This window comes from Staurois parvus, unplaced genomic scaffold (assembly GCF_062004578.1).
Source record: "Staurois parvus isolate SC_StPar_1 unplaced genomic scaffold, SC_StPar_1.0 ptg000246l, whole genome shotgun sequence".
NCBI lineage: Eukaryota > Metazoa > Chordata > Amphibia > Anura > Ranidae > Staurois > Staurois parvus.
This window is the reverse complement of record NW_028318042.1, coordinates 2309501-2331522: the sequence shown is the minus strand read 5'-3', so window position 1 is coordinate 2331522 and position 22022 is coordinate 2309501. Positions and strand designations below refer to the sequence as shown.

Here is a 22022-nt window from a genome sequence, read left to right as displayed (position 1 = left end):
CGCGCAATTGTCATTCAAAGTGTGAAAGCGCTGAAAGCTGAAAATTGCCCTGGACAGGAAGGGGGTAAAAGTGTCCCGACAGGAAGTGGTTAATTAGAGTATTTCAGGAAAATACTGCTTTATGGCCACTAGATGGAGCTAGCGATCATAGGAAATAATCATATTAGGCACAATAGGGTATTGATGATTGTTTTGTAAATGCTTGAGACATTCGCACATCAAATTTTTCTATATAGACTCCTAAGTGACAGCTTCTCATCCACGCCTTGTTTGTGTGTGCTGCAGTTTCCTGCTGTTAGTTTTGATATAGTTTTATTAAGTATAGGGGGACAAAGTTAATTTTAAGTCTTTTTGTGTCCAGAGGTGCATTCTCCTACGTCCGCCATGTGCTTGAGAAGAGAAGTGGGCTGGATTTTGCAGCCAAGTTTATTTCATCGCGAGGGTCATCCAAGGAGAAGGCGAGGAGAGAGATGAATATACTGGCCCTGATCAGCCACGAGCGGATCGTTTATTTTCACGAGGCGTTTGAGAAGCGGAGCGCACTGATCATCATCATGGAGCTGTATCCACCGCAGGCCACAAATCCACATTGCGAAAGAGACATTTTATAGGGATGTACTCTACACTAAAAATCTGGAATGACATTTTTTTGTTTTCCAGAAATTAGTTATTTTTTTCAAACTAAGGGGGGTATTTAAATAGCAAAGGTATGGTCATACTGTGGACATACTGATGCTTTTACAAAAAAAAACAAAAAAAATTATAATAATAAAGCTCCCCACATTTATGGGGGGAGTCAAAGCCGAATTAATTTCGAAGCTAGCTGAGTGCAATAAAAAAGAATGTTAAAAAAACTAATTGACTACTTGCTGCCCCACCACAGTACATTTACTGCGGCGGGGTGACACAGGTAGGCTCAGACACATAGGGGCTTATTTACTAAAGCTGGAGAGTCCAAAATCAGACTCCCTTCTGCATAGAAACCAATCAGCTTCTAACCTCAGCTTGTTCAATGAAGCTTTGGCAATGAAATCTGGAAGCTGATTGGTTTCTATGCAGAAGGGAGTCTGATTTTGGACTCTCCAGCTTTAGTAAATAAACCCCCATAGTTACATAGTTAGTCTGGCTGAAAAAAGACAAAAGTCCATCCAGTTCAACTATTAGAAAAAAAAAAAGTTATGATCGTATACCCACAGTTGACACGTACAGTATATATATGTGATTATGCCTCTCCCGGGTTAGGATAGCTCAGCTTGCTGCTCCTGTATTACTGCCCCTCCTGGATTACTGTTACCGGTAATCAGTAACTCTGTATCATGTGATTGCTATGATTGATCTTAGCAATCACATGATAACAATGTAAACAGCTTTTATGAATGGATTTCCATACATGAACAGGTTGATTACTGTTGTGATGTGTGATTGGCCCACAGCAATCACATGGCACCTGGCTACCTGTACCCAATTAACTATTAACTGTAGCCAATCACAGATCACAGCCATAAGCAAGCTGTTCATGAATGGAAAACGTATTCATGACAGCTAAAGTGATTGCTTATAGAGCGATCAGCACTGTGTAAACATCAGTAAAAAAAAAAGCCTTGACCCCCCCCCCAGAGTAGTAGAGTGCCACTATGGTGACAATGAGCCGCTCTGATGGGTGTAAAAAAAATCGTAAAAAAAAAAGAAAGAAATGTTAAAAAATGTTATAAAAAATATTTTTTTTTTACATACTGTAACCAGTCAGTGTCCCTGATTACCGCCACACCAGAGTCATATGATGATGCTGTATTGCACTGATCACAGTATGTAAAGAAAAAAGTGTGAAAAAAAAATAATTAAGGCTGGCCATACATTATACAATTATCTGGAGATTTTTGGTTTAGATTTACCAAAAACCATATAATAGGAGGACAAACCTAAACAACACTTTCAGTTGTATCCAATTAGACAGGCCCTTGCACTACACAGTTGAACGTAAATCTAAAGTAAATTGGGCAGAAAATTGGAAGATAATTGTATAATGTATGGCCAGCCTTAGTTTCTTCATTTTCCAAAAAATTGTGACCAAAAATTACAACTTCGAAAAACTCACCATGCCTCTTACTAAATATTTCAGATGATAGTTACTTTACAAAAAGGGGACATTTGGGGGGTATTTGTACTGTCCTAGCATTTTAAGGCCTCAAGAAATTATTTACATCAGGATTGATCAATTTTCAAATTTTGCAGAAAAAACTTAGTACTTTGACTTTTTTTTGAAAAATAAAATTTCAGCAGTATTGTAGCAACATGCAGTGGGGTCAATGGGAGGTGTTAGGAGGGGTACGGGAGTATTTTTAACATCAGTTAGGGTTATCCCAGAATTCTACTTTAATTAACTGCTTCCCGTCCGCCCTATAGCAGAATCACTGCTACAGAGCGGCACGGGTGCGCAAAATCACGTATACATACATGATTTTGCATTTCTGGGTAGGGGGGGCGCGCGCAAGCCCTACCCGCACCGCCATTCAGCCGTGGCTGTCAATCACCGGGTCCCGGTCAGTGATTACTAACCGGCACCCGGTGATTGCCGAGCATCTCCGACGGGGGGGGAGAAACTGTTAGTAAACAAAACAGTTCTCTCCTCTGTCAGCTCCTGCACAGCGCAGCCATGCAAAGCAGTGTACTTACAGTGAAGCACACTGACACAGCCCCTAGTAAAACAGCACACAGCACACTGTTAACCCTTTGATAGCCCCACATGTAAACCCCTTCCTTCCCAGTGCCATTAGTACAGTGTCAGTGCTTTTTATTAGCACTGATCACTGTATTGGTGTCACTGGGGATGTCAGTGACACCAAGTCAGTTCCCCCCAGTGTCAGAATGCCCGCCGCAGTCCTGCTATAAGTCACTAATCGCCGCTATTACTAGTAAAAAAAAAATTCCAGTATATATACCGTCATTTGTAAACGCTATATCTTTTACGTAAACCAATTAATTTACACATATTGGGATTTCTTTTAGCAAAGACATGGAGCAGAATACATTTTGGCCTACATTTATGACGAAATTTGATTTTATAATTTTTTTACTGCACATGTTTAATAGCAAAAAAGTCAAAAATATTGTTTTTTTCCTCAAAATTGTATTTTGTTTTCTTTTATAGTGAAAAAACAAAAACGCAGAGGCGATAAAATACCACCAAAAGAAAGCTCTATTTGTGGGGAAACAAACGTAAATTTCATTTGGGTGCAGCGTTGAATGACAGCGCAATTGTCAGTTAAAGAAACACAGCGCCGTAACGCAAAAAATGGCCTGGCCAGGAAGAGGGGTAAATCCTTTAGAGGGCGAGGGGTTAAATAGTATAGTGCAATTCCGCTATATGCATCAAATAAAGTGTGCGACTAAAGCTAGCAGTATTGCCAGCATCCTGCCTGGCTAAACATTAACATGGATTTAATAAATGGTACCAAATTATATCAGAAGCTTTTTAAATAGGACCCACGGGCTCAGACTTGCTGTTCACATCACAGCACTAATTGAGGAAATATAGTGTATTGTAGACACCAGTTTGTCTTTATACTGTTCCTTGACTGGCTGCAGATGTTCCAAGGAAGAGCTTTTGGACAGAGTGGTTAAGAAATCTACAGTGCATGAATCGGAGGTGAGTACAGCACATATGCAGAATCTGTGACATTTGTAATAATGTGAAAGCTGCACAATGTCCATTGTATTTTTGGCACTGCTTGATTGCAATTAGTATTAGGTCTGTTTTTAGGCAGGTGCAGGTGACGCTCATCCATAGCAGCAATGCATGTGGAGGAGGAAGTCAAGAGGATCCTTGTTCCTCTATCATCTGCTCAGTCACAGAGAGGCAGCATCCAATTGGATGCTGGCAACACACTCCAGTGTGACTTTGGTGGCCATGTTGGGTCAGGCAGAGACTATTTAAGACCCTGGCTCCCCGTTTTTAGGTGTGCATTTTGCATGTGGATATAGTAGGGACAAGCAAAGCTGCTGTTAGAAACCACGGTGCACCATACAGCCAACCTGACAGGGCCACCCCCCCCCCCCCGTCTAAAAAAAAGAAACACAGTTTTCTATGCTTCAGTTGTGAATGAACACATTGAGTGATAGGTACCAATCACTTATTGTTTTCATCCAGGAAAGGAAGAGGCTGGCAAATGGGACATATTTATTAGACTGTTCCCCCACTCTCCATCCTGAAGGATCCTATTGTGTGCTTGCAGTTGCCAGTGGGAAGGAGATCAGGGAAGCCGGCAGCACTGCGGGTGATGGGGGCACACAGGGGGGCCTGGGCAGCAGAAGGAAATGTATGCTGCACAGGGAGGGTGATTGGTGTAGCAGGTGGGGGGGAATTTACTGAAACTGTTCCCCTGTACGGCTCTCTGTAGCAGCTGAAAGCCAGCGGGAGGAATAGGAGAAAAATCCAGCTTTCAGCTGCTGCAGAGAGAGCCATACAGGGGATTGGTTCCAGTAATTACCCCCTCCGCCATACCGATCACCCTCCCTGTCCACATCCCTGTCCATTGTATTTTGAGCACTGCTTGATTGCAATTAGTATTAGGTCTGTTTTTAGGCAGGTGCAGTCTATTTTCTTCACTGCAGGTGGCGCTCATCCATAGCAGCAATGCATGTGGAGGAGGAAGTCAAGAGGATCCTTGTTCCTCTATCATCTGCTCAGTCACAGAGAGGCAGCATCCAATTGGATGCTGGCAACACACTCCAGTGTGACTTTGGTGGCCATCTTGGGTCAGGCAGAGACTATTTAGGACCCTGGCTCCCCGTTTTTAGGTGTGCATTTTGCATGTGGATATAGTAGGGACAAGCAAAGCTGCTGTTAGAAACCACGGGGCACCATACAGCCAACCTGACAGGGCCACCCCCCCCCTCCCCCACTAAAAAAAGGAAACACAGTTTTCTATGCTTCAGTTGTGAATGAACACATTAAGTGATAGGTACCAATCACTTATTGTTTTGATTCAGGAAAGGAAGAGGCTGGCAAATGGGACATATTTATTAGACTGTTCCCCCACTCTCCATCCTGAAGGATCCTATTGTGTGCTTGCAGTTGCCAGTGGGAAGGAGATCAGGGAAGCCGGCAGCACTGCGGGTGATGGGGGCATACAGGGGGGCCTGGGCAGCAGAGGGAAATGTATGCTGCACAGGGAGGGTGATGGGTGCAGCAGGGGAGGGGGGTAATTACTGGAACTGTTCCCCTGTATGGCTCTCTGTAGCAGCTGAAAACTAGCAGGAGGGAGAGGAGAAGAATCCAGCTTTCAGCTGCTGCAGAGCGAGCCATACAGGGGATCAGTTTCAGTAATAACCGCCTCCGTCATGCCGATCAACCTCACTGTCCACATCCAATTCACCCCCCCTGCTGGCTGGGCCCTGTACAGGAGGAGGAACAGTATTTAGAATCAGGGAGAGGTTCCAGACGAGTAGGGAAAGTGCAGGGACACGCCATTCTTCCTGGAAGCCTTCCCACATTGGCACGGAACAACCAGGCTGTGTTCTGCCCTTCAAGACAGGTGCTGTCGACACACCAAAATATATAGAATTGCACTTACTATATATGTAGTAAAAAACCCCATTAAAACTCCTTTTAACAGCCGTAATCCAGCTTCCCTGTGGCATCAGCATCATCTGGCTCCTCCCACATGTTACGTCACTCCCGACGTGACTTCTGATTTCTGACTTTTACTTCATATATATTGTAAGTGCAATTATTTTAATAAATGCTTGATACTGATTATACTACACTATGAAATACTATCCCATATTTGTTTGAGCATGTCAGCAGTGGAGAAGGCAGGGACCAGGGGTCTTTTAAAGGGACATACACCAGGTGGAATATTAAAGGGTAGACGATCCATATCTGAGGAACTCCCTGAGATTATTCATACCCCCAAGGGGAAACACTTATCTAGACCTAATAATGAAAGGTCCATGATTGGAGGTGAGCTCATTAGAGGATAGGTGGTGGGACCCACTTACATGCTGGTGTGAATCGCTGTGATTATTGAGCACAAAGTGGAGGAAGACATTGCCTGTTTATACACCAATACATTTTGGGGACTACAGTACAAGCACTGATCTTGGAGTTATTTACGATTGAATAATTTGGTTCATCACATAAATCTTCGTGTATAGGTCTTATATTTCGATATTGTATTTTGCACAAGAAGGGAGCGCTGCATAACACATACATAGTTACATAGTTAGTCTGGCTGAAAAAAGACAAAAGTCCATCCAGTTCAACCATTAAAAGAAAAAGTTATAATCCTACACCCACAGTTGATCCAGAGGAAGGCAAAAAAAAAACCCAGCAAAGCATGATCCAATTTGCTCCTGCAGGGAAAAAAATTCCTTCCTGATCCCCTAAGAGGCAATCGGATATTCCCTGGATCAACTTTACATATAAATGTTATATCCAGTTATATTCTGTGTATCCAAGAAAGAATCCAGGACTATTTTAAAGCAATCCACTGAGCTGGCCAGAACCAACTCTTGAGGGAGTCTATTCCACATTCTCACAGCTCTTACTGTGAAGAAACCTTTCCGTGTTTGGAGATTAAATTCTCCTCCAGACGTAAAGAGTGCCCCCTTGTCCTCTGTGATGACCTCAGGGTGAATAACTACACCGAGTTTACTATATGAACCACTGATGTATTTATACATGGAGATCATATCCCCCTTATGTATTATACATGGAGATCATATCCCCCTTATGTATTATACATGGAGATCATATCCCCCCTTATGTATTATACATGGTGATCATATCCCCCCTTATGTATTATACATGGAGATCATATCACCCTTATGTATTATACATGGAGATCATATCCCCCCCTTATGTATTATACATGGAGATCATATCCCCCTTATGTATTATATATGGAGATCATATCCCCCCTTATGTATTATACATGGAGATCATATCCCCCCTTATGTATTATACATGGAGATCATATCCCCCCTTATGTATTATACATGGAGATCATATCCCCCCTTATGTATTATACATGGAGATCATATCCCCCCTTATGTATTATACATGGAGATCATATCCCCCCTTATGTATTATACATGGTGAGCATATCCCCCCTTATGTATTATACATAGAGATCATATCCCCCCCTTATGTATTATACATGGAGATCATATCCCCCCTTATGTATTATATATGGAGATCATATCCCCCCTTATATATTATACATGGAGATCATATCCCCCCCTTATGTATTATACATGGAGATCATATCCCCCCTTATGTATTATACATGGAGATCATATCCCCCCTTATGTATTATACATGGTGATCATATCCCCCCTTATGTATTATACATGGTGATCGTATCCCCCCTTATGTATTATACATGGAGATCATATCCCCCCTTATGTATTATACATAGAGATCATATCCCCCCTTATGTATTATACATGGAGATCATATCCCCCTATGTATTATACATGGTGATCATATCCCCCCCTTATGTATTATACATGGTGATCATATCCCCCTTATGTATTATACATGGAGATCATATCCCCCTTATGTATTATACATTGAGATCATATCCCCCTTATGTATTATACATGGAGATCATATCCCCCTTATGTATTATACATGGTGTTCATATCCCCCTTATGTATTATACATGGAGATCATATCCCCCCTTATGTATTATACATGGAGATCGTATCCCCCCTTATGTATTATACATGGAGATCATATCCCCCTTATGTATTATACATGGAGATCATATCCCCCCTTATGTATTATACATGGTGATCATATCCCCCCTTATGTATTATACATGGTGATCATATCCCCCATTATTAATTATACATGGAGATCATATCCCCCTTATGTATTATACATGGAGATCATATCCCCCCCTTATGTATTATACATGGTGATCATATCCCCCCTTATGTATTATACATGGAGATCATATCCCCCTTATGTATTATACATGGAGATCATATCCCCCTTATGTATTATACATGGAGATCATATCTCCCTTATGTATTATACATGAAGATCATATCCCCCCTTATGTATTATACATGGAGATCATATCCCTCCTTATGTATTATACATGGAGATCATATCCCCCCTTATGTATTATACATGGTGTTCATATCCCCCTTATGTATTATACATGGAGATCATATCCCCCCTTATGTATTATACATGGAGATCGTATCCCCCCTTATGTATTATACATGGAGATCATATCCCCCTTATGTATTATACATGGTGATCATATCCCCCCTTATGTATTATACATGGTGATCATATCCCCCCTTATGTATTATACATGGAGATCATATCCCCCCTTATGTATTATACATGGAGATCATTTCCCCCCTTATGTATTATACATAGAGATCATATCCCCCCTTATGTATTATACATGGAGATCATATCCCCCCTTATTGTACATGGAGATCATATCCCCCCTTATGTATTATACATGGAGATCATATCCCCCCCTTATGTATTATACATGGAGATCATATCCCCCTTATGTATTATACATGGAGATCATATCCCCCCTTATGTATTATACATGGAGATCATATCCCCCCCTTATGTATTATACATGGAGATCATATCCCCCTTATGTATTATACATGGAGATCATATCCCCCTTATGTATTATACATGGTGATCATATCCCCCCTTATGTATTATACATGGAGATCATATCCCCCTTATGTATTATACATGGAGATCATTTCCCCCCTTATGTATTATACATAGAGATCATATCCCCCCTTATGTATTATACATGGAGATCATATCCCCCCTTATTGTACATGGAGATCATATCCCCCCTTATGTATTATACATGGAGATCATATCCCCCCCTTATGTATTATACATGGAGATCATATCCCCCCTTATGTATTATACATGGTGTTCATATCCCCCTTATGTATTATACATGGAGATCATATCCCCCCTTATGTATTATACATGGAGATCGTATCCCCCCTTATGTATTATACATGGTGATCATATCCCCCTTATGTATTATACATGGAGATCATATCCCCCCTTATGTATTATACATAGAGATCATATCCCCCCCTTATGTATTATACATGGAGATCATATCCCCCCCTTATGTATTATACATGGTGTTCATATCCCCCTTATGTATTATACATGGAGATCATATCCCCCCTTATGTATTATACATGGAGATCGTATCCCCCCTTATGTATTATACATGGAGCTCATATCCCCCCCTTATGTATTATACATGAAGATCATATCCCCCCTTAATCTCCTCTTCTCAGTAGAGAATAAATTCAGTTCCTCTAATCTTTCCTCATAGCTGATCTCCTCCATGCCTCTTATCAGTTTGGTTGCCCTTCTCTGTACTTTCTCCAGTTCCCCAATGTTCTTTTTGTGAATTGGTGCCCAAAACTGAACTGCATATTCCAGGTGAGGTGTTACTAATGATTTGTACCGGAGGAAATGATATCTCTCTCTGGAGTCTATACCTCTCCTAATACAAGAGAGGATTTTGCTCTCCTAATATTACCTTATTGCACAGTGCGGGAACGCATTTATATGTGATCATCACCCTCTGCACATTTGCACAGCTTGGTCAGCACACAACAGGATAACTTATTATAATTTACCATAAATTTTCATCATTTGCATTTATATATTGTCAGTAGAGGTAGTGCGGAAGTTACACCGATTTTCAACATTCTATAAATGTGTGTTCCCACGGACCATTCACAGCTTTTTTTTGGTCTATTTCTAGATCCGGTCCTTCGTGCGTCAGATCTTGGAAGGATTAGAGTATTTGCACCACAAGAAAATATTACATCTGGACATCAAGGTGAGTTGCTTGCCTGTCTCTCCCCAGTGCATGTTCTGTTTCTGAGAGTTTCTGGCCCATCTGATGTAAGAACCCGAAGGCACTGCAGATAGATGAAGTTTTAAACCACTTGCCTACCGGGCACTTTTACCCCCTTCCTGCCCAGGAAAAATGTTCAGCTTTCAGCGCCGTCTCGCTTTGAAGGGAAATTACGCGTTCATGCAACACTATACCCACATGAAATTTTTATCATTTTTTTTTACACAAATAGAGCTTTCTTTTGGTGGTATTTAACCACCACGGGGTGTTTTATTTTTTGCACTATAAATAATAATAACAAAAAAGGTTTTTGAGGCTGCAATGATAGGCAGCACTGGTGGGCACTGATAGGCTGCACTGATGAGGTGGCACTGATGAGGCGGCACTGATGTGCGAGATGAACGGTGGCGCTGACTAATGGCACTGACTGGCAGCACTGCTGGGCAGCACTGATGGGCACCACTGATGGGCACTGATGGGCGCAACTGTTTGTACAGCACTGGTGGGTGGCAATGAAGGGCACTGATGGGTGTCACTGCTGGGCACTAATGGGTGTCACTTCTGGGCACTGACAGGCGGCACTTATGTGCGAGATTAACGGTGGCGCTGACTAATGGCACTGACCGGCAGCACTGCTGGGCAGCACTGATGGGCACCACTGATGGGCACAACTGTTTGTACAGCACTGATGGGTGGCAATGAAGGGCACTGATGGGTGTCACTGCTGGGCACTAATGGGTGTCACTTCTGGGCACTGGTGGGTGGCACTGCAGGGCACTGATCATCAGGGCACTAATGATCAGTGCCAATCTGTTCTGTCACATTTGCCGATTATCGGCAGTACTTTACTTACACTGTGACAGCATAAGGAAAGTGCAGCCGATAACCGACAACTGTATTTACTATGTGATCTGCTGTGTCATTGGATACAGCCGATCATGTGGTAAATGGCTGCTGTGATTGGCCTTTTAACTCATCACGTGATCATCTGTGTCCATAGGACACAGCGATCATGGAGATCGCCAGGTGCGCGCCGCTGGGGGCGCGTGGGAGGGTGCGTTCTGGGAGGACGTCATATCTGGTGAACCAGCCAACAAGCTCTCCAGCAGAATGTATCAGTTTACATGGAAGAGACAAACCACTTAAAACTGGCAGGGGTGACCTGGAGGTAGCCCATTCCTCCTTAATAGTGCAGGGACACAACAGAAGCCCAACACACCACAATGGCAGCTGAACACCTCACACGTGTCTTGATCCAAATCCAACAAGCGAAACAAAAATGCTTTTCTTGAAGATCAACAGTTATTATTCTGTACTTTCAGGGTGTTCAATCACTTACCGACAGCATAGCTTACGTATACAGCGGCAGTGCTAATCTTCTGTGCTGGATCACGTACCTAGTGCATGCACAACCTGATCAGCAGCTCCTGGCCAATGGTTGACCACCGACACATGCTGATCTGCCGATCTGCTCAGTCATTCATGGACAGAGCTCTGTGATGGTAAACATCACAGAGCTCTATATAGTGACAGGCGATCCTGTTGTTTTTTCATTCCCTGCTAATCAGGGAAAAAAAAAAAACAAGACTCTTTAGTGAAATCAGTACACTTCCTACACTTCCTAGGTACACAGTTAACCCTTTGATTGCCGTAGATGTTAACCCCTTCCTACCCAGTGTCATTAGTACCGTGTCAGTGCATATTATTATTACTGACCACTGTATTAGTGTGCATGACCAAGGACTTGTAGCAGAATACATTTTGGCCTAAATTTATGAAGAAATTAGGTGTTTATAATTTCTTATTGGATATATTTTATAACAAAAAGAAAAAAAATATAATTTTTTTAAAAATTTTCATTCTTTTTTCTTTATATAATAAAATATAAAACCCAGTGGTGATCTCTTCGATTGTAAGCTCTAACGAACAGGGCCCTCTGTTCCCTCTTGTACCAAATTGTATTGTAACTGTAATGTCTGCCTTCATTTTGTAAAGCGCTGCGCAAACTGTTGGCGCTATATAAATCCTGTATAAAAATAATAATAATAATAATGAAATACCACCAAAAGAAAGCTCTATTTGTGTGAAAAAAAGATTTAAATTTAATTTGGGTACAGTGTTGCATGACCGCACAATTGCCAGTTAAAGTAGCGCAGTGCCGCATAGCAAAAAAAATGGCCTGGCCATGAAGGGGGATAAATCGTCTGGACAGCAAGTGGTTAAAGAGATAAAACAAGGGAAATGTGTATTTATTTTTTATTTTCCCTGACATACACTTTAAAGAAACAGTTGAATATACCAGTTGTGTTAACATATTTATGTTCATTTTGCAGCCAGAAAATATTCTCATGGCAGACCTGAGCAGCGATCAAATCCGGATCTGTGATTTTGGGAATGCCCAGGAGCTGACCGATGGGGAGCCACAGTATTGCAAGTATGGAACCCCTGAGTTTGTGGCCCCGGAGATTGTCAACCAGATGCCTATTTCTACAGTCACTGATTTATGGTATGAACAGGCAAGGGAATGCTTGCAGGGGTGGCTAACCTGTGGCTCTCCAGCTGTTGTGGAACTACATTTCCCATGAGGCATTGCAAAGATGGGAAGTTACTGACTTGCAGAGGCATGGTGGAACTTGTAGTCCTGCAGCAGCTGGAGAGCCGCAGGTTGGCCACCCCTGCAACGGATGACATTCATCCTCCTCTCACATTGTTTTGGTTTTTTAATATGTGTTCTTCCTTTTGTTTCAGGCCAGTCGGCGTCATTGCATATTTATGGTATGTGGCTTTTCTTTACCTTCTGTAAAATCCTCATAATAAAATTAGCAGATTGTGGGTAGATGATTCTCTTTAAAGTGGTACTCCAGTGAAGCATTATTTAGATTTCAGACAGAGTAGGGAAGGAATAAGTCCTCTGCCAGGTTTGTATTGCTAGAATTAGAGGCATTGCCACTCACTACTGTGGCTTTGGAGTGAAAAAAAAGATCAAATTGGCATCCTCTATATTAAGGGTCTCTAAACTTTCTGAACAAAGGGCCAGTTTACTGTTCTTCAGACTTTAGTGGGGGCACACAGTGGTTAGTGGGAGTAGAAAATGTCCTGATGCCTGGGATTGGTGGTTAGCAGGAGTTAAAAAAAATTATATAACATCTGTGGTCATTAGGATGAGGAATAGTGCCTCTTCATTGGTGGCCCTTTGTTGGTTTCTGTGGGGTGCCACATTGTTGGTATCAGTGGGAGAAATAGTACCCCATCATTGGTATCAGTGGGAGGAATAGTACCCCATCATTGGTGTCAGTGGGAGAAATAGTACCCCATCATTGGTATCAGTGGGAGGAATAGTACCCCATCGTTGCTGTCAGTGGGAGCCATAGTACTCCATTATTGGTATCAATGGGAGGAATAGCACCCCATTATTGGTATCAGTGGAAGTAATAGTACCCCAATGTTGATGTCAGTTGGAGGAATACAGTAGTACTCCGTTATTGGTATCAGTGGGAGAAATAGTATCCCATTGTTAGTGTCAGTTGGAGGAATAGTACCACATTGTTGGTATCAGTGAAAGTAATAGTACCCCATTATTGGTATCAGCAGTGGGAGGATAGTACCCCATTGTTGGTATCAGTGAATGTAATAGTACCCCATTGTTGGTGTTAGTTGGAGGAATACAGTAGTACTCCATTGTTGGTATCAGTGGGAGAAATAGTATCCCATTGTCTGTGTCAGTGGGGAAATAATACCCCATCGTTGCTGTCAGTTAGAGGAATAGTACCCCATTATTGGTATCAGTGGAAGGAATAGTACCTCATTGTTGGTGTCAGTGTGAGGAATAGTACCCCATTGTTGTTATCAGTGGAAGTAATAGTTCCCCCATTGTTGGTATCAGTGAGAGGAATAGTACCCCATTGTTGGTATCAGTGGAAGTAATTGTACCTCATTGTTGGTGTCAGTGGAAGTAATAGTACCCCATTGTTGGTGTCAGTGGAAATAATAGTACCCCATTGTTGGTATCAGTGAAAGTAATAGTACCCCATTTTTGGTGTCAGTTGGAGGAATACAGTAGTACTCCATTGTTGTTATCAGTGGAAGTAATAGTACCCCATCCTTGGTGTCAGTGGGAGGAATAGTACCCCATTGTTGGTATCAGTGGGAGGAATACTACCCCATTGTTGGTGTCAGTGGAAGTAATAGTACCCCGTCCTTGGTGTCAGTGGGAGGAATAGTACCCCATTGTTGGTATCAGTGGGAGGAATAGTGCTCCATCATTGGTGTCAGTGGAAGTAATAGTACCCCATCCTTGGTGTCAGTGGGAGGAATAGTACCCCATTGTTGGTGTCAGTGGGAGGAATAGTGCCCCATTGTTGGTGTCAGTGGGAGGAATAGTGCTCCATCCTTGATGTCAATAAGAGAAATAATGCTCTGCTGTTGGTGTCAGCAATAGGAATGGTGACTCATTGTTGATGTCAATGGGAGGAATAGTGACCCAAGGGCTGGATAAAGGCAAGCAAAGGGATACATGTAGACCACGGGACACAGTTTGGAGACCACTGATCTAAACACAAGGATACAGGTTTTTCACTGTTGTCTAATCATTCAGATCACTGCTTTCTCTATAATTATCATACAGTTCTAAGAATGGCCCTTGTTAAAACTGAAGTGTAACCTGTTTATATTTGGTCTTTCCTGTCCCCACTCCCCTTTCCCCCCACCATCAACATGCAAATGAAAATTCTAAATAAAACCTTTACAATTTCAATAAATACCTGGTGCAGCCTTGATCGTGTTAAAACAATAGATGAGGATGCGACATATTGCCTCCTCACTGCCTGTCAAACACCCCCTGAAAAGCAGTCCACCACAGATAGCTTTTCAAAGTGGCGCCACGGGCTGCCACACATGGGAACAAGCCCTAAGAGGTATATTTCTGATGCAGTGAGTCTGACATTTATTAAACATTCACTGCAGGTGGACCTTCCAGGTGCTTACGTTTTAAATCACAGTTCTTGTTTAAATGTTTGTTGAAAGTCACATTCACTGTCACAAAGTGTTACTAAACCCACAACAGTACAATCAGTCTGTATATGCAGTAAAGCATGCTTGTTATACTCACTGTGGAACCTAAGGGGTTAATCCTCCACATTGTGGAAAAAAGGCTCCTGTCTTCCTGATCCTCCCCTTCTGCTACTGTCCCCAGTCCATCCGCTAATAATACAGAGCTCTACGAGTCACTCTGCACATGCTAAGTTTGTTGTGTATTGCGAGAGAGTTTTTTTTTCTTTGGGAGAATACATGTGATAAGCACAGGGCCAATAAGCACTGTCCAAACAGAGGGTCAGGGGTTATGTAGCCTCGTAGGAGAGTCGGAGGAGTATGAAAACTCCTCCTACGAGATTAATTAGTGCTCAGCCGAACACTGATAGAAGTCATGAGATTGCTATATATTGCTAATAAGAAAAGGTATTTAGCAGTTAATATTTACTAAAATAAGTGCATTTCCATGTTGTGTGTACTCTCAGAGACCAGATATAGTGAATGCAGGGTCCGGGGAGACCAGAGATAGTGAATGCAGGGTCCGGGGAGACTAGATATAGTGAATGCAGGGTCCGGGGAGACCAGATATAGTGAATGCAGGGTCCGGGGAGACCAGATATAGTGAATCCAGGGTCCAGGGAGAGCAGATATAGTAAATGCAGGGTCCGGGGAGAGCAGATATAGTGAATGCAGGGTCCGGGGAGACCAGATATAGTGAATGCAGGGTCCGGGGAGACTGGATATAGTGAATGCAGGGTCCGGGGAGACCAGATATAGTGAATGCAGGGTCCGGGGAGACCAGATATAGTGAATCCAGGGTCCAGGGAGAGCAGATATAGTAAATGCAGGGTCCGGGGAGAGCAGATATAGTGAATGCAGGGTCCGGGGAGACTGGATATACTGAATGCAGGGTCCGGGGAGACTGGATATAGTGAATGCAGGGTCCGGGGAGACCAGATATAGTGAATGCAGAGCCCGGGGAGACCAGATATAATGAATGCAGGATCTGGGGAGACCAGATATAGTGAATGCAGGGTCCGGGGAGACCAGATATAATGAATGCAGGATCTGGGGAGACCAGATATAGTGAATGCAGGGTCCGGGGAGACCAGATATAGTAAATGCAGGGTCCGGGGAGACCGGATATAGTAAATGCAGGGTCCGGGGAGACCGGATATAGTGAATGCAGGGTCCGGGGACACCAGATATAGTGAATGCAGGGTCTGGGGAGAGCGGATATAGTAAATGCAGAGTCCAAGGAGAACAGATGTAGTAAATGCAGGGTCCGGGGAGACCGGATATAGTGAATGCAGGGTCTGGGGAGACCGGATATAGTGAATGCAGGGTCCGGGGAGACCGGATATAGTGAATGCAGGGTCCGGGGAGACCAGATATAGTGAATGCAGGGTCCGGGGTTTAGTAACACTTTAAGTGTATAAAGAGTGTATTTTACTTTGAAGCTGCTGTGATATAATAGTCATCAATAGCACACAATATGGCACCTGTTATTAATGTGTTTAATTCTTAAAGCCTCACAGGAGTTTCCCCCTTTGTGGGTGAAAATGATTACACCACTTTGATGAACATTCGAGGATATACTGTGGCGTTTGAAGAAAAGATGTTTGCAGATCTTACGCGGGAAGCAAGAGGATTCCTAATTAAGGTCTTGGGCAATGAGAAGCTGTGAGTATTACCTAGCTGTTTTTTTTTCCAGGTCAACTGTAGGCATTTGCAGGAATTATCAAATTTTTTTTGCAGATCCTTACCTGTTAGGCCTCATGCACATGGGATGTGTTTTGTTTTTAACTCTCCTAGAAACCTTCCTCCTTGCAGCTTTTTGCAGAGAAAACGCCTAATGCTTGCAAAAGTGTACAAGCGTTTAGGACCGTTTACAGTCATCCAGCGCTTGGGCAGTAAATCATTTTATTGACCAGAATAATAATTAATTTTGGCCATTGAAGTGAATTAACGCTCAAAACGCTAAACATGGCTAGAGATAACACTCGTTTAGATGCGTTTACAAGTGTTTTTTCTGCCAATACGTTGCTGCTCCTGGACACGCTGGCAGTGCTGTTTTTTTTCTTCTGCCTCTAAACTGTCCTGCCATTAAAAGCTGCTAAAAGTCCATCAGGTTGATTTACTAAAGGCAAATAAACCTTGCACTTTGCAAAGTGCAGTTGCACTCTGCAAGTGCAGTTGTTCCAGAGCTTACTAAATGAGCTGAAGCTTCACTTTCCAAAGAAAATCCAATCACATGCAAGAAAAATTAAAAAAAAGCATTTTTTCTTGCATGTGATTGGATGATGGAAGTCAGCAGAGCTTCTGCACATTGACTAAGCCCTGGAGCAACTGTTCTTGCAGAGTGCACAGTCTATTTGCTTTTAGCAAATCAATCCAAGTGTGTGCATGGACACATAGGCTAACATGGAGGGGCATTTGGAGGCAGTAAAAAAAAACGCCTGACGCCCCTAGGAGCAGGTGAAAAAGCGTCCTGTGAGCATGAGGCCGTAGAGGCTCTCTAACTAAGCACACAATATGACCAGTATTACTGTATGTGGACAACTGACCATCACCCCTACTATATGAAAAAAAAGTATGTGGACACCCTTCCATATTATTTTTCCATTGAAGGGTTCCGTTAATTCAGCAGCAAAGACATTTTAGACAAGTGTGCTGTTCCAACCAGGGGCGGACTGACCATTTGGAAAATCGGGCACTGCCTGAGGGCCCGGGGTCAGTAGGGGGCCCCATGAGATGCCAGTGGTACCTTTTTCATAGGCTTTTTTGAGTTTGGGCAAGGACACAGGGGCCCCATGATCCCCTATTGCCCGGGGGCCCCATGAGTTGTCAGTCCGCCCCTGGTTCCAACTTTGTGTTAACAATTTGGGGAAGACGCTTTTCTGTTCCAGCATGACTGTGCACAAAGCCAGCTCCATAAGGCTGATGAGTTTGGTGTGCAGAAACTCATGTGGTCTGCTCAGAGCCCTGACCTCAACCCTACTGAACACCTATGGGATGGATTGAACCAAGGACTGTGAGCCAGGTCTTCTCATCCAACATCCGTACCTGACCTCACCAATGCTTGTAACAGGTGATAATTCTGGACTATGGAGGTTCAAAGAAGAACACTCTTGAAGCCCCTGTTTCCTAAAACAATTATTTATCCACTTGACCAAGATATTCAGAACTATAGGGCAGTAAGTTAGTTTGACTTATACAGACGTAACAGGTTCAGGACATGAATCTTCACCTACTTCAGAGCAGTGAAAATTACCAGGAGATGCATCCCTCAAGTTCTCGGTTCTTTCAAGCACTATGCTCCAACAGCAACTACAGGCATGCCTCGGTTTACGAACTCCTCGGTTAATGTAATTTTCGGTTTATGAATGAAAATCCATTGAAAATAATGCCTCGGTTTCCGAATTTTTTTTGCAATACGAACGGATTAATTGGTTTTCAATGCATTTACAAATTTTTTTTTAATCATGTCCCTGTACAGTACTATGCCTTTAAAGTGCACTTTATAAAGAGTTTTGAACAGATAAATTTTTTTACTTTTTTCTGACCTCCGGAATCGATTCATTATTTTTCAGTGCATTTACAATTTTTTTTTTAATCATGTCCCTGTACAGTACTATGCCTTTAAAGTGCACTTTATAAAGAGTTTTGAACAGATAAGACTTTTTTTTTTTTACTTTTTTCTGACCTCCGGAACGGATCAATTGCTTTTCAATGCATTTATGAATAAATTTTTAATCATGTCCCTGTACAGTATTTATGCCTTTAAAGTGCACTTTATAAAGAGTTTTGAACAGATAAAATACTTTTTTTCACGTTTTGTGACCTCCGGAACGGATTAATTGGTTTTCAATACATTCCAATTGGAAACCGTGTTTCGGTTTACAAATTTATTGCAATACAAAAAGTCCCGCAGAACAAATTAAATTCGTAAACCGAGGTGCTGCTGTATATACAAGTACTCTCATAAGCTTTTCAGGGTACACATGCAGGCAGGTGCAGTCTGTATTCTCCACTGTAGGTGGCGCTTGACCTCAGCGACAATGCAGGTGGGGGAGGAAGTCAAGAGGAACACAGTTCTTCTTTGATTTCCTCAGTCATAGGGAGGCATCTATCTGATTGAACTTTGGCAGCCATCTTGGGTCAGGCAGAGTCTATTTAAGACTCCAGCTCCTGAGCTTGGTGTGCTTTTTGGGAGTGGCTAGCTTATGGGAAGGATCTCCATCCGTCAGGGACAGTGCTAGAGATAAGGAAAGGTTCCAGAGGAGTGGAGACAGTGCAGGAACTATGTCTACCTTCCAGGAAGCCTTCCCTCTTGGGTGTGGATTGGCCAGGCTGCAAACCACTCCTTTTGGCAGATGTTGTTGGCATCCTACTTTCTTCATCTCATGGGTCCACCATGGTCTCAGTTGCAAGTGGCCCTGGTCAGGTGAGATTCCACACTGGGCCTGTTGTACTTGCTGAACTTTTCTACAATATACTGTTACTGAAAATTTGGATTCTGTGTGTGTTTTCTGCCCACCGCACTTAACCCACACACATGTGCTTCACAATGGGGAGCCCTTGCAGCTAACAGATCTTTCTTTTGCTGCTCAATTTCCCATGGGGATCTTCACCCAGTGCTATCTGAACCCTGGTTCTGACTGAAGTGGTGGGGGTAGTGAGAAAGTCTTTGGGCTCTAACTGCCCCTACCTAACACTTCCCAATCAGGGGTGGACTGACAACTCATGGGGCCCCCGGGCAATACGGGATCATGGGGCCCCTGTGTCCTTGCCCACACTCAAACCACACCCAAAAAAGCCTATGAAAGGTACCAGGGACATCTCATGGGGCCCCCTACTGACCCCGAGCCCTCGGGCAGTCCCCGAGTTCCCCAATGGTCAATCCGCCCCTGTTCCCAATCCATGTGCCCCACACAGATTCTGCTATATATAGCACTTTTACCATCCCCAAATGGCTGCCAAAATCTTGTATCAAAACTAGAATCCCAAGATGGCCCAGAGCCACGGCAGAGGATGCTTTAGTCCAATGCTGAGCATCTCCCCGTGTCAGCATGAACACAGCAGTCACATGACCACCGTATCACCTCCTGTACAGCAACAATGGCCAGAAAAAAATGCCCAGTGGAGGGAGATACTATTTTGGCTGGATGGGCACAGATTCATACAGATATACTGGGAAGCTTTGAGGTTTAGCTGGACTTTAATATCTTTCTTCCATGCAGTCTTTTAGACTTGTAAGGACACATTTCTTGGATGTGCATTCAGTGCAGTAATGAACCTTTTTTGTTTTTGTCTGGTTTAGGAGACCCAATGCTGAGGAGAGTATGGACCATCCATGGTTCAAAGTGAGTATGATTCCTCCTTATCATTATCATTTTCTGCTCCATGTCCTCCATATGTCCACCATGACCAACTAGCACCTATTTCATAACCAGAGTTGGATGCTAGTTCTCCGTCTGTAAGCTATCCAATGTATGTCACTGTTGGTTATGGGGCCTGGGGGTGGAAGGGAAGTCCACTGGGCAGTTCATTGAGACAACTTAAACATGAAAACTTAGTGTGCGTGTAAAGCAGCCCATACATGTGTCTTTTGTTTTATTCAACCAGCCAGTTGAACGAAAAAAAAAAAAAAACACTCAAGGTACTTATCCTCCTGCTGATCCTTTGTATTCTGACAATGGGGAGACTTTTCCACTGATCAGTGCTGCCGGCTATAACCAGCGGCTCTGATTATGTGGAAATTTTCCAACAGGCTAGTTGTACAGAAGTTGATAGGTAGATTAACTTCTTTACAACCAGCCTGCCCATACATGGATCGAAGTTTGACAGGGCCCTTCTGAACTGGCCGAATTTCGATCAATGTATGGCCGGCTTAAAGATAACATAGATCCAGTACTGTATCATTCATTCTCATCCTTAGTTGTCTTTAGTCACAGATCTCCTTTGCTTTCCCCACCTGTGACCAGATGTTTTGTTTTCAGAGCTTCTGGTTATCCTGCCCATCACGTTGTTATTATTTCTATATACCTCATGCAACTTAGGAACTCTAAAATTAAAATAATGATATACTTCTTAGGCGCAATGGGTGCGTACATGTTGTTGCGGTGCAGGAAATGCCTCCGTTGCCTATGATTGCTTGTGACAGCTTTTTGGCAGGGACTTTTTCCCCTTTTAGTGACACCACTATATCAGGGACATTTTTTCCTCCCAGTGACACCACTTACTCAGGGACCTTGTTTTTCCTTTTAGTAACACCACTGACTCAAGGGCATTTTTTTCCTTTCAGTGACACTACCTATGCAGGGGCATTTTTTTCTTCTCAGTGACACCACCAACTCAGGTTAATTATTTTTCCTTTTAGTGACACCACCGACTCAGGGACCTTTTTTCCTATTGGTAACACCACTGACACAAGGACATTTTTTCCTTTCAGTGACACTGCAGGGGCATTTTTTCTTCTCTGTGACATCACCAATGCAGGGCCATTTTTTCCTCTTAGTTACACCACCAACTCAAGGACATTTTTTCCTTTTAGTGTCACCACCAACTCAGGGGCATTTTTTTCCTTTTAGTGACACCTCTGACTCAGGGGCATTTTTTCCTTTTAGTGATATCAGCAACTCGGACATTTTTTCCTTTTAGTGACACCACAAAATCAGGGACATTTTTTTTCCAGTGACAATACTGACTTAGGTACATTTTACCTTCTAGTGACACCACTGACTCAGGGACCTTTTTTCCTTTTAGTAATGCCACTGACTCAAGAACATTTTTATCCTTCAAGTGACACCACAGACTACACAGACATTTTTTCTTACAGTCACATCACTAACGCAGGGCCATTTTTTTCATTTCAGTGACACCCTTGAAGCAAGGACCTTTTTTTCTTTTTGTTGACACCACCAACCAAGGGACATTTTGTTCCTTCACCACTGTTAGCCTAATATTTGTGCATCGATCTTAAACATTTCAGTTTGTTACAGTGTACCACAAACATTGGTACCAGTGCTGAGACAAGGTCACCTAGAGCCCAGTGACAAACAAGCAATTGTGCCCCCCCTTCCCCCTTGTGACAACACA

General features: G+C 42.8%; 1 protein-coding gene across 3 annotated transcripts in view; it reads left to right on the top strand.

Moving 5' to 3' along the window:
* SPEG (striated muscle enriched protein kinase) overlaps nt 1-22022 on the top strand; it is a 442132-nt gene that overhangs the window by 356522 nt on the left and 63588 nt on the right. For all 3 annotated transcript variants that reach the window (XM_089680603.1, XM_089680604.1, XM_089680605.1), the window contains 7 exons: nt 362-562; nt 3586-3646; nt 9798-9875; nt 12227-12399; nt 12642-12668; nt 16452-16604; nt 20245-20287. In XM_089680603.1, the coding sequence (XP_089536729.1) occupies nt 362-562; nt 3586-3646; nt 9798-9875; nt 12227-12399; nt 12642-12668; nt 16452-16604; nt 20245-20287 (736 nt within the window). The remainder of the gene's footprint in view (nt 1-361; nt 563-3585; nt 3647-9797; nt 9876-12226; nt 12400-12641; nt 12669-16451; nt 16605-20244; nt 20288-22022) is intronic.